Source organism: Camelus bactrianus, chromosome 32 (genome assembly GCF_048773025.1).
Source record: "Camelus bactrianus isolate YW-2024 breed Bactrian camel chromosome 32, ASM4877302v1, whole genome shotgun sequence".
NCBI classification, from domain to species: Eukaryota; Metazoa; Chordata; class Mammalia; order Artiodactyla; family Camelidae; genus Camelus; species Camelus bactrianus.
This window is the reverse complement of record NC_133570.1, coordinates 21,015,352-21,028,926: the sequence shown is the minus strand read 5'-3', so window position 1 is coordinate 21,028,926 and position 13,575 is coordinate 21,015,352. Positions and strand designations below refer to the sequence as shown.

The 13,575-nt window shown below is 46.6% G+C and overlaps 1 protein-coding gene across 1 annotated transcript in view; it reads right to left on the bottom strand.

The window, feature by feature from the left end:
* The window catches only part of SLC5A1 (solute carrier family 5 member 1), a 45,946-nt gene extending 33,871 nt beyond the window's left edge, over window positions 1-12,075 (bottom strand). The window contains exons 1-2 of the mRNA XM_010947923.3: window positions 11,750-12,075; window positions 6,933-7,004 (exon numbers count right to left, since the gene is read on the bottom strand). Coding sequence (XP_010946225.1) covers window positions 6,933-7,004; window positions 11,750-11,887 — 210 coding nt within the window. The 5' untranslated portion in view covers window positions 11,888-12,075. The remainder of the gene's footprint in view (window positions 1-6,932; window positions 7,005-11,749) is intronic.
* Window positions 12,076-13,575: the final 1,500 nt, after the last annotated feature.

Genomic DNA, 13,575 nt, shown 5'->3' with positions numbered 1-13,575 from the left:
ATGACCTCTATTTTGCATTGGGGAAACTGAAGCAGGAGATGGTAAGTAACTCATCCGAGGCCGCAGAGCTGGGAATGGGTGGAGCCGGGGTGCAGGACAAGGCAGCCTGGCTCGAGAGCCCATGCTCTTAACCTCAACTCCAAATCACCCCAGCACAAAGTTTACCCCTCCCCAAAAAAACATTCAGCTGCAGCCAACTCAAAATGTGCCATGCCAAAGTTAAGCAGGGAAAGCCCAGATACATTTCCAACCAGAATAATCCAAAGACTTCATCTTGGCTGATTGTTTCAGCTTTCTTTTGAGGCCAACCAACTGGAAATATTGATTATAACTTACTTTTCCCTTTCTCTGCCTGTTGGAGGGCTAACATGTTAGAGAATGCTGGGAAGGCAGCCAGAGGGAAGGGAGAGCCGGGAACTCAGGTAGAAACTAGATGACAGGAACTTGGCTACGCACCGGTCAGCAAAGGCCTCAGAATACAAAGAACACATGAGGTGATGAGTGCTTGTGTGTGAATCAGAGAAACTCCTCAGAGGAGACTAAGCTTGAAGAATGGGAGGGAAATGGGGCCCACCAAAAAGAGAGAGAAGAATGAGAAGGAGATGGAGAGGGGAGGAGAGCCGAGGGGAGGAAGAGAAGAAAGAGGAGGTGGTGGAGGGGGAGGAAGAGGAAAAGGAGGTGAGGAAGAGGGAGAACAGGTCCTTCAAGAGCAAGGCAGCAACCAGCATGCTAGGCAAAACTCTCTCACTATAAAGGACACACACATCTATGGGAACTGCCAAGTTTTGCAAAACCTTGACTCAAATTGAGAGACACCAAATGTTGGAGATGGTGAGGAAGCACGGCCACATCAGACTTTACTAGGGGTCCAATGTGGGCTGAAATCAGGCACTTTCATTGGGGCCAGGCTTGCTTTTCCAGTCTTACTATCATGAGCCTGGAAAAAAAAAAAAACTAAAGAAAAAAATGTTCTGTGTACATAGGAATGGAAATGTGGAGTGCTGCTGGAGGCAGGCTCTCTCTTGGACCCAGCACCCTCCTAACCTCCTGAATTCTTACCACTGCCTACACTGTGCGGTCACTGCACCAGAGAGCAGGATGCCGACTGAGGGCTCAAGTGACATCAACAAACCGGTCCAAGGTCTCTTCCCTCTCCAATTTCTTTAATTCAGCACATACTTACCAAGTACCTACTAGACACAAGGCCCTGGATTAGGTGTCTGTCTCCCATCTCATGTCCTCCCAAGCCTCACTCCCTTGGTGACCTCTCTGCCTCTCCTGCACCCATTCACCTGGTTCCCACGCTTCCTATCTCATTCGTGAATTCTCACCTAGGTCTTAGGCCTGCCAGGCTCCTCCAGGCCTCCCGGTGGCCAACCTAGTAGCATCCTAAGTGATTGAACTTTGATCCGATCATTAGGTTTTAGAGACTTAAAGACAAAATCAGATACATTTTACTCAAGAGAGCTGAAGTAGGAGAAGCTGTCCTCTTTCCTCAGAGAAAATTTCCCGTCAGGGTCTCTGGTCAACCGTAAAGGAAAGAATGCTTTGGTTTTCAGATAAACCTGTTGACCATACCTATCGATCTCATAAATTTCCATCTCAAAGGATAAGGAGAAATATACCTGAGTAACCAGAACAGAGAGAGACCTCACCCTGTCATTATCTTGTGTGAACTTGGGCAGCCCATAGGGTTAATCATCATTCTTGCTGGATCACTGAGGATTCAATCAGATAGATGATTGGAAAGAGAAAAACAAGAGCCCAACCTGAGAGTTTACCATGTGCCAGGCTCTGTTCTGAGACTGGGCGTAGATCCCCACAACATCGAGTAACTATTGTTATCTCTGTTACAAGACCACAGATGTAAGGCACAGAGAAGTCTAGTAACTCAAACAGGGTCACACAGCTAATAAGGGGCAGAGGCTGAATTTGAACCTAAGCAGCCTGAATAAGAGCTCTACAAACTAGAGCCTATGGGCCAAATCTGGCCCTCTGCCTGTTTTCATAAATCAAGTTTTACTGGAACAACAGCCACGCCCATCCATCTATGTACTGTCCATGGCTGCTTTCATGCTACAGCAGCAGAGTGAACTAGTTATGACAGACATCATATAGCCTCCAAAAATATTTACAATCTGGGCCTTGATAGAGAAATTTTGTCACCTTTTGACCCAAACCACTGTGCTACACTCCTCTCTGATGATTCTCTAATAATAAAGGAAGGAAAGAATCTGTGGCCTTTGAGAGACACACAGCCATCCCATTTCCAATGGTGACGGATTTGTTGGCATGTGCACACCCATTTCCCCATGCTCATTCCTTCCTCTGTGACATGGAATCTTAGAGTTTTAGTCCTGGAAGTGGCTTTGAGAGCTTCAATCTGACTGTCTCCCATTACAGAGGAGACTCTCTGAGACTCAGAGAGGTTAATGATTTATCCAGTGTCCCAAAGCTAGGACAAGGCAAGTCCTCTGGCTCCTTGTGAGGTCCCCACTCCCTTGGCTTACTTCTGAAGAATTTGAAAATGCTTGCTGTTGAAGGGTTGGCTCAGCCCTGCAGAACCCACTGCTCCCCCTGCCAGCAGTCCTGGCTGGTGTGAATGAACCCTCTTCCAACAAAAGTTCTCACGGGACTGTGTACCCGGGGCTCAACCTCTCTAAGTAATTTCTGCTGCCAAGGCGTGGGGAATTTCCCCTTCAGAGCTCACTTGCCTGCTTTCCTCAAAGAATCGTTACAACACAGCACCCAGGCAGCTGTTCATTAAAGACACCAAACCATGATGCCATAAGGGAATCCTGGTCCACCCACCAGGCCACTATTACATAAGGTTTCATTTTACTCATAAGGTTTCACGTTACTCAGCTGGCTTGGCTTACCTCACATGTGACTCAGGCTTCTGGGGGGACCTCCCTGCCCAGCTCTCTTCATAAGCTGACTCCTCTTGTAACCCAGCCCTGGGGTCCTTGTTCCTCCTCCTGATGGTTCCTCACGTCTATCTCCAGGCCGAGCACAGACTATTTCTCTCTCTCTCTTGCCCTCATTAATGTTTTAGGAATGAGGTCTTTTTCCATAGCTCCAGGATCTCCACCTGCTACAGGTCACTATCACTCCTTTCAAAGTACCCAAAGCCCCCAGGAATGCCCTCAGCTGGCCAGTGCTCTGTCCAATCTCCTTTCAGAGTTTATGAGCTCTGATTTCCACCTGTGTTTCTCTTGGGGAACACCCAAGCCCTCATGGCCTCAGGTGTATCAATCCAAGGCCAGTACAAAGTCTCTCTTCCTAAAAATCCCCTGGGACTATCTTCCTGAAGCTTCTCTGGTTGCTCACACCTCCTACAGCATAAAGCAACAGGGATAAAGGCAGATGAAGGAGGCAAAGTGTCCTCCTGGAGGCTGAGAAAGATGTCAGCCCCAAGAGCCTGTGCTTCTGTGATGTTCTCCTTGGGCCAGCATGTTTGAGAACTGACATTCTGGTTACAAACTTACAGACCAATAATGGGCTTAAGCTGACTTTGTATTTCAAGCCAAAGGGAAATTTAGAAGTATGAGTTTGATGCAGTTTGAACTGTTTCTCTGTTCTGGAGAGAAAGTACTCTGATTTGCATCTTCTTGCCTGCCATGTTGTCCTTCAACTCCTTTTGTGTGCATTGCAATCATTTTAAACCCATTTTAAATTTTAAGACAGAAATCATCATGCTTATTTTTCTTCTAAACTAGCAGTTTTTTTTTTAATTTTGTAAGTCAGCAGAACCTTGCCCTCCAACGAAATCATAGCAAATTCCACTCATATAAACTAAATAAAAGTCGGGTTGCGGGGAAGGAAGTCAAGGGCAGCCCCTGAGGCGTTTCTGCAGCGCCTGAGTGTTGTAGTGAACATATATTTAAAGATCACTACCTTAGAATATAACCATACTTCACTGAGTCTAAAACACCAAGTATTGTAAGACATACCACGAAGCATGAAGAAAGACAAAACATTGCCACTTAAAGCATGGTGTGCCACAGATTGTCAGACACAGCCAATCTCAGAGATGTTAAAATGTGGTCAATGTGTAGCTGGAATTGATGGTTTACAGTAGTATAAATAAATTACACATAAATTGTGTTCACTTATTCACACAGTTAATTGAAAGTTAAATTTAAGTGAAGTGGCAGAATACCTACTTAGTAAATAAATGCTAGCTTCCTTTCACTGGGCACCAGACCAACACCAGCTGGGGAATTGCCCGGGCACTGTTAAGCTTCCTTCCATTTCTTAATGTTCCCATTTACTGACCACTTGCCAAGCACAGTGCTGAGTGCTGTACATGCATAATCTCATTTAATCCTGACAAGAACCCCCAAAGTAGGTATTATTCTCCTGTTTTATAGAAGGAGACACTGAAGCTCAGGGAAGTTCAGTGACTTACCCAAAGTCATACAGCTAGTAAATGCGACAGGTCAGATAGGCTGACTTCAAAGTCCACGCTCATTCTAGAATTTTCCAGAGTTCGAGCCTTTTTCAGAGTCGGGAGGGACTTGGAGGTCACTGCTTCTCCATTCAAGAATCCCCCTCAACAGCATCCCTACTAGTGGTGTTCTCAGTGAATCTGACCAGATGGATCAGAGTCTGCCCAAACCAGTGATTAGCAAGCCTGCCTGATCATCAGAAGTATCTGGGAAGCTTTTCATTCAATGCAGATTCTTGGGGCCCTCTTCCAAGGTTTTTTAATCTAGTGGGTCTGGCGTGGGGCCCAGAAATCTGTACTGTTAATAAGGACATCCAGGTGATTCTGATACATGGGCAGGTTTACAATTAATGAAATCTCATGACTCTTTAGATGGAAACTAGTTGGAGGAAGAAAAGTCGAATTTCAGCTTCATCAAGGAAGCAGTGACTTCTGCGCAAAAGAGGAGTGATGCCGTGTTTCTCTGTTGGTTGGAATAATCCAGTTCTGAGACATGAATAAGCAAAACAGCACCCACAGGAAACCCCACATGAACCACTGAACCTTACCTGTTTGGGTGGGGCTAATTCCTAGCAACCAACTCTCAGTCCAGACCCAACCCCGGGTGCCATCAGGAAGAAAGACATTAACACTGGTTAAGACATTAACACTGGTTCCCAGGCCTAGCCCAAAATGTGTGTCTCCTATGGGTGGTTCTGTCCTATGCCTCTGCCTTCTCATTGGCATTGGCTTCTCCAAGACCCAGCAATTAGAAGCTAAGGCCTTGTCCCCAATGAATCAGCCCTAGGAATTTTACATGAAGAGATATGAGTTTCCTGTTATAGTTGGGGAGGGGTGAGAATGAGGTCTGGATGCAAACTGAGGCTGGATGAGCACTTAGCAGGCTTACTATAGCGGGTACCGAAGCATTAGATGGGGTGAGGGTGCGCTGTTTTCCAAATAAAGTAAACTTCAAGGTCCTTTCAGTTTTCTAATTCAGTAAACCTCAAGTCTACTGAGATTTCATGTCAGCTTTGGCTCTGAAATCTGTAGAGCAGCACTATCCAATAGAACTTCCTAAAATGATGGAAATGTTCTAGATCCACAGTGTCTAATGTGGAGCCACTACCCATACGGAGCTATTAAGCACTTGAAAAATGGCTAGTGTGACTGAGGAAAGGAACTATTTTTTATCTTATTTCAATTTTAATTTAAATAGCCAATGTGATTGTGCTACCAAATGGACAGTGCATTTCTAGAGGGACTACACTAACCTTGTCTTGAACTTTGTGATCAGAGCTCTGCGTATCCAACACCAGCTTTCAGGAAAGCATCAAAGTCCAAAGCATGAGAAGATATAATGTGTCTGGGGAGACCAGCGAGAGGGACCCACCACAGAAATCAGCATCTGCCCAGTACTCTTGGCCACCTTAAGAATAAAGCAGAAGTGACTTCAGGGACAATCCTAGCAACTGTGAAGATGCCAGTTATTAAAACCCATCCCCCAGGTAGCTGACAAAGGCCACCTGCAGGACATGGCATGACTTCCTCCTACCTTCACTCTGTGCTCTGTATACGACAGTGACAGTCTTCACCTTCTTGCTTCTCTTCCTCCATAGCTGTCACCCTCTTGTCACTGTACATGTGCTTCATTACCCCCCTCTTTCACCAGCCAGTCTTGCTTGTATCTCAAGCCCAAGGAATTGCACAATTTGGCCAAATAGTCAACCAGTAGTTTCAGTGAGAACTCTGGATTGAAATAGCCATTTGGCTGAACTGATTAAGCAGCCAGAGCCTGTGCTGATGGGATGGAAGGGATCTCTCAGTTTCTCTTCCACCCATGCACAGGTCCTTTGATTGGGATAGTTCTGCCCATGTACAAGTATCAGGGAAAACACCTCTCAAATAAACAAAATACAAAATCCACCAAAAGATGAGGAAAACTGTAATTGAGAACAGTAGGGGGCCCCTCCTCCAGCCACTGTACAATTGTTTTTTGAGTGTGTATCAGACATACTGTGTATCAAGTACTGTGTTAGGCTCCCAAGGTAGGACAGATAAAGTCTCTTCTCCATGGGACTTAAAGCAGCAAAAAGGTAGAAAAAGAGCTATGATTTTTTGAGTTCCCACCCCAAAAGCAGTTTCCATGTCTCATATGCTCTTAGAAGGTAAGTATTACCACCCCATTTTATAGAAACAGATCTTGAAACTCAGACTCAGTCCAAGATCACTCTCGTCTGTGTGCTCTTTTTGTTTCTCCACACTGCCCTTCTTGTGAAGCCTTTTCCTCTACTTTTCCTTGAAAAATTTCCAGCATTATGTATTTAAAGATTATTCCCTTACCACAAGAGATTAAGGGTGCCCAGAGACCTAGTGAGCAGGAGACCCATTATCAGGGACCTAAGGCAGTTAGGAAGAATCACCACCACTTGAAGCCAACAAGAAAATGGCCTCCTACAAGGAATTTCATGGTTCAGGAAATAGTATTTCAGAGAAAACTTACCGGCCACCACACCATACTTCGTCCTGCCAGGAAGAAGCCTCCGACGGTCCCACGGTTAGTGGAGAACATAGCCTAGAGAGGAAAGGTCAAAACTTTAATAGACAACTTGAAAAGAGGAATCTTGCCAGCCAAAACGTCACTCCCCCCTCCCCCATATACTTGCATTTCTTCTACCCACTTCACTTTCTGAAACATTTCCACGTTCCTTACTTCCCTGGAGCTCCAGTCTACTCAGATGAAGGAGGCAGAGACCTATATTTGACAGACAGTTAACACAGACTTGTTGAGCTGCCTGTGTGCCAGGCAGTGCCAGGGAGAGCACAGCTCAGATCTTTAGGGACTCCTGGCAGGGTCCTCCCTTCCATAAGACATCTCTTGGGACCTCTTGTGATTCTTCTGGGAATAGAAAGAGGACCAACAACCCCAAGGAGCAGGGGAGGCAGCTAGGGTTGAAACAGAAATAAGGCCCAAGGACTCGTTTCCAGCAGCTGGTCAGAGAAGGACTGTTCTGAAAGTCATTCTAAAGTCAAAGCATGTCAGCACCTTCCAAGCATGGTTGGAGGGACAGGAACTGGGTTTGGGGCCCAGACATAACACTTCCAAGTTGGTCTCAGAAATGAAGAGCTTAGAGGAAGAATGTCAGAGTAAAGACTAGGTGGGGAGCTGGACAATTCAGGAATGGAATTGGGGATGGATATAAGGTGAGGAGAGGCATACTATATAGGACATTTTTCCTTTCTGGAATGTTCATACATTCATCTCCACAAGCCCGGACCCTGCATACCCATCCTTCAAGGCCCCTCTAACACTACCTTCCCCACGGGACCTTACCAGGCACTCCCCAACAGCTTTCTCCTCTACAGCTTTCCCCCAACCCAACAAATATAATCTCTCTCTCTCTTATGAACATGTAGCAAACTCCATCTATGCTTCATTCACAGCCCTTACAACCTTTTTGCTTTGTGTTACAATATTATGGAATTTCTTCCAGCTTTATTGAGGTATATTTGACAAACAAAAGTTGTATGTATTTAAGGTATACAATGTGATGTATTGAAATGCATATTCATTGCCAGGGGCTGGGGGTGAAGGAAATGGAGAGATGTTGGTCAAACGGTACGAAGTTTCAGTTATAAGATGCATACGTTCTGGAGATCTAACATACAGCATGGTGACTCTAGTTCATAATACCGTATTATATAGTTAAATTTACTAATTAGCTTAAATTATCCTAAGCGTTCTTCTCACCAAAAAAAAAAAATTGTAACCATGTGAGGCAATGGATATGTTAATTAGCTTGATTGTGGTCACCATTTCACAAATTTTCAATCCCTCATAATGCTTAGTACAATACCTTGTGCTTGGTGCACATTCAATAAAATGTTGGATGAATGGGTTTCCCAGGGACATCTGCCTCCCCCGTATTCCACCCTGAACTCCTTCTGGAAATGAGCAACACCCCTCCAGGCTGGCATCTGCAGAGTGTCACCACGTTAGGTAGGTGCTTCCTGGGGTATGCATTGCAGCTTCTGCACCTGCCTCCTTCCTCCCCTCTGTTCACTCCCTACAAATGGAAAGACACTGTCTCCATGAGCAAGAGATGCACAAAGGAAACCTCTAGGGCTCCAGACCGCACTTCATAAATCATGGCATTAAATTTGCCTGTCCATCCTGCAACTAGAAGAGAAAGAGTCCACAACTGCAAACCACAAGGGCAAAAGAAGCACAATTACTGACACATTTTTTCCTCAATGGAATAAAAATATCATTGAGCAAAAGGAGGGCACTTCAGACCTTGGTTTAAAGCTTAAGAAACTGGGGGTGATGGGGCCAGAGAAGACTCAGGTGTGGCCCATCATCTGATACATGAAGTGGAACAGAGTCATTCGCATGGCCTGCAGAAGGTACAACCAGGCACAATGGGAGGACGTCAGACCTGAGCTCAGTACCGGAAGGAATTTCCTCACTGTCAAGAGCTGTCCAAAGATGGAAACAGTGCCACTGGGGAAAGTTTCTGCTGGAAGTATTTGAGTGAAGTGTTGACAATTTGTCAAGATGATTTTGTCAAGTGGTTTACATAAGAGACTTGAGCATAGGCTGAAGAGGGCTGAACTCAATAAATCTGGGACCTCACTTATGAAAATATCTGAGGAGAGAAGGACCAGGACACTGTCACAGCAATGCCAGTGATGGTAAGGACCACAGGGAGGGTATTCCCAAAAAGGACAGTGTCTTAGCGAGGAGGAAATGTGAGCAGTGGAAAGAGCATTGCCTTTGGCATCATAAGACCTGGGCTCTAGTCCCAGCTCTGATGCTGAATTCTCTGAGGGACTTCTGGTCACCCTCTCGGATCCTCCTCTGTAAAATGGAAAGGTTAAGCTCCCCTGAGAGCCATTACTGCTCCAGCCTCCAATGATGCCGTTAATGCAAATGATCGCAGAAGGCAGAGGTCAGTAAATGTCTTCTGTTAAGAAAAGGGTCAGATGGTAAATAGTTTAGGCTTTGTGGGATACATATGATCTCCACCACATATTATTCTTGTCTTGTTTTGTGTTTTACAATCCCTTAAAAGAGAAAAAAAAAGAAAGACTATAAATAACATTCTTAATTTGTGAGCCATACAAAAACAGGCTATAGTTTAACTACCCCTGGCATAAGGGGCTTTAGAATAGCTTGACGAAATCGTCCAGAAAGAATAAAGTCAGAGATTCAGCTTAAAAGAACACAAAATTCCCCCAAAAACAAACTGAGTGGTGGTAAAAGAAAACTGGAAGTATATCCTAAAGAAATAATAAAGTCAAGCCCAAATATCATTGGACGAGGCAGAACTGAAAGAGGATAAAACAGAACAAAATAACATTGGAAGAGATGGGACATTAGCTGGGAATGCCTTTTCTAAGTTGAGGAAGCACAGTGGGCCTGGATCTCTGTCTCTGCAGCCCAGAGATCATGCAGGAGTCAGGATGCCTGTCCCTGAAGCAAACCACTCTTAACACTCCAATAGAAAAAGAAGAATGTAAACTGGAAGAAATCCAGCACGCTAAATGATCAGGGTTCAGAGGCAGTGACTAAACGGAGGATGAGTGTGTGTAGACAAATACGAGCAGGCTCATTAAGTAGCATTTAAGAAGACAAGTGATACTAATCCGCAGATAAATCTGAAAACTGCAAACACCATAATCAGCAGGACTGGCAGAGGCAAAATGAGATTGTTAGCGAGATGGAGATTTATCAGCAATTATCTGGGAAACAGGTAGTACAGCCCAGCTAGCAAATGATAGATTCACATCTTGGCTGCAGCACTTTTAAGCTGGGGTGGGGTGGGAGGAGGAAGGCGGGCAACGTGGCAGAGCATCTGGAAAACCAGGAGTCAAGAGACATGAGTTCCAGGAACAACTCCATGTATTGCAACCTTAGGCAAATCACAACCACATGGGGCTTCAATTTTTCATTCTGTAAAATGAGGATTAGCATTCCTGCCCTCCTTGTGACTTTTTGTGAAGACATTCTACCCAGCTGACCACTTTTGCCTATTTTACTCAAAAGGACAAAAAGTATTCAGGGTCTGGCTCATACCCTGGGGGGCAAATGACAACAGTACTAAAAAAGACTCCTAGAGTCCATAAAGAGCTTTTAGATGCATCTCTGCAGATCGTCACAAACACCTGGGGAGTCATAAGAACAGGTAAGATTGTACCCATGTCATACATGAATACACTGAGACTAAGCAGGGTTACCAATGACACAAGACTGGAAAGTATCAAAGCTGGTTCTAAACCTGAGAACCCTGGCTCCTAGCTGGACTTCCCACCATGTAGAGGAAGCTGAGAGTGTTAAGCAAGAATTAGCCACGCTGACCCACTGTGACACTTGAGACTTTCAGTCACATCTGGTTTCTACAATTACTTGAAAAAAAAATAATAAACACTTCTTTTCATCCCTAAAAACACCTCTGTGGCCATGGAAGGGTTAGTGTCCACCCTCCTCTAGTCAAAAGAGTTCAACCACCTGCTGGCACCCCAGCCTCCTGGCCTCCTACTCCCCATGAAAACTTTGGAGAGTGACTGTAATACTTTCACACTTAAACCACCTTCTCTTCCAGTTGCTGGGTGTGCCAGAGCCTGTCACAAGTGAAATTTCCAAGTTCCGGACTGCTAAGAACAAGTTTCTCTGGTTTAGTGTGTCCCCAGAGTGCCCAAAGGGAGCCACAAGCATTTCCCTCTTCCCAGCACCAGGCCACCCTACAGCCTTCCTCCTCCTTCTCTTCCTGGACTCAGCTTTTCCAGCTCTCACTCACTCCAGCCCCTCTGATCCCAGGGCGGGAACGCAGGGCAGCCCTTCCACCTCAGGCTGCCCCACAGCACCTGCAGCTGGCAGACGCTTGTGTCCTTCCTGATCTGCACTGTTTCTTTTCCATCTGAAACTGGACGACTAAGAGGCAAGACAGTGGCCACCTCTGTGGGGCGCATCTCCCAAGCCCTGGGACCCTTTCTGCCACTACAAGCTCGTCCTCTCCTGCCCCTCACACTTGCACCCCCCAGCCTCTCCAATCTCCCACTCTTTCTCTGCTCACAGGCCCAGGGGATCCTCCCTGGGCACTGTTTAGCACCTCTGTCACTTCTGCTCATCCTTCCTTGCCCCTTCCCCTCATGCTGTGCCCCCGGAACTCCTCTCACGTCGTTTCCACTCAGCTCCACACACCCTTCAGCCCACCCTCCCCTCCTCACAGCTCACCAAGGCCGTGGTGCCTCCATGCGCCCCTCGTCCCTCCCGTTGGCTCTCGCCCCCTCGGCCAGCATTTCAGGGCCCCCACATACCCACAGCCCTACAACCATCACCACCACGAAGTAGATGACGATGACAGAGATGTCAGCCGCGTTGCGGATGCGCTCGTAGGACTTGAGGGGCTCGGCGGTGGTGGCCGTGGTCGCGGGGCTCCAGGTGCTACTGTCCATGGCGGCAGTGGTGATGCGTCCCTCCCGCCCAGGCCACTCGCTCCTTATACTGCCTCTGGGTTAATGATCAGCCCCAGGGGAGGGGACCCGTGAAGTCTGGCAGCAAGGCCGTCGTGCAGGGGCCCCTGCGCTGCACCCTCGGGCAGCAGCTCTGAGTGCAGAACGAGGAGTTGCTGGCAGAGCTATTGGCAGGGAGGCAGCAGGCAGTTAGGTAAGGGCTGTCCTGCAACCTGGGAGGGGCCAGCCAGGGGGTGGTGCCCGCCTGGCACAAAGGCCTGCTGTGCTCCCAGAGCGTGCACTGGCCAGGCAACCTCTCCTGGCCTCCTGTGGGGCCACACCCAGGCCCCATTGAGGAGCCAGGCTGCCTGGTGCTGGAGGCCTAGAAGCTTCAGATCACCTGCCACCTGCCCTTGGACCAGTCTTCTGTTCTCTGTGGACCTGGCTTCTCCATGTCTGAAATGGGCCCAGGACTGTTCCAGGAATCAGCCAAGTTCTCAGTCTCTATGGAGAGCATTCTGAGGAGAACCAGAAGTTGTCGGGGGAGAAAATCAGCACGATGGAAGCATCTTTGGCCACAGGGATGGCCACTCACCCATCCACCTTTCTGTCTCCCCCTCTATACCCTGCAGCCCCCAGGGGCACTGTTACCCCCACTGTAAGGAGGAGGAAACTGAGACTGGGAGGGGATCCCACTGGGAGCTATTTCCTTGCCCTGTGCCTCACCCAGTAATGTGATTTGGGGCCCTTCCCAGGCAGGCAGGAGGGAGGGAAGATACTAGAAAATCCCTCCTAAGGAGCTCATCAAACTCTGACCCCTTCTCACCTGTGAGCCTTACCCCACACACAGCCAATCGCCACCCATCCATCCACCTGAGACTGAGGCCGGAACACAAAAACCAGACTCAAAAATCCTTGGGCAACGGAAAGACCCACGAAGATTACAATGGGGACAGCAAGTCATTTTATGTATTCAACAAATACCAGTTGTGCATTTGTCTAGGCATCAGGGGCACAAAGTGAGCAAGACACGGGTAGTCCCCGGCTTTTAGAAGCTTAAAACACATACACATGTTCAGTGGGCAAAGAGTTTCCTTTTGGAGTGATGAAGATGTTTAGGAACTAGATAGAGGTGATGGTTGTATGCACTTGATGCCACTGAATTATTCACTTTAAAATGGTTAATTTCATATTATGTAAATCTCACCTCAATTTAAAAAAAAAAATATGCAAGGCAACTGGCATGGAGGTAATGAAAATGTAATTCCCCACCCAGATCATTTTTCTGCATTCTAAAAGTTTCATGAGTTTCATGTGTTCAACAAGTAATTTGCACAGAATGAAAAGTTGGACTTATTTTGCCGTCAGAAGAACATTCTCTCCCATCTAATGGCTGGCCCTGATAATCCTGCATTGAGAAACTCCATTCATTCATTCATCCATTCATTCATTTAGAGTATCTATGCTACAGCAGGTACCAGGGGTTACAGACTTGAACAGGACACAGTCTCTGCAATGAACATGGGCGTGCAGATACCTCTTTGAGATACAGATTCCATTTCCTTGGAATATACGCCAAGAATTGGGATTGCTGGATCATATAGTATTCTATTTTTTAATTTTTTGAAGACCCTCCATACTGTTTTCCATAATGTCTGCACCAATTTACCTTGCCGCCAACTCCACATCTC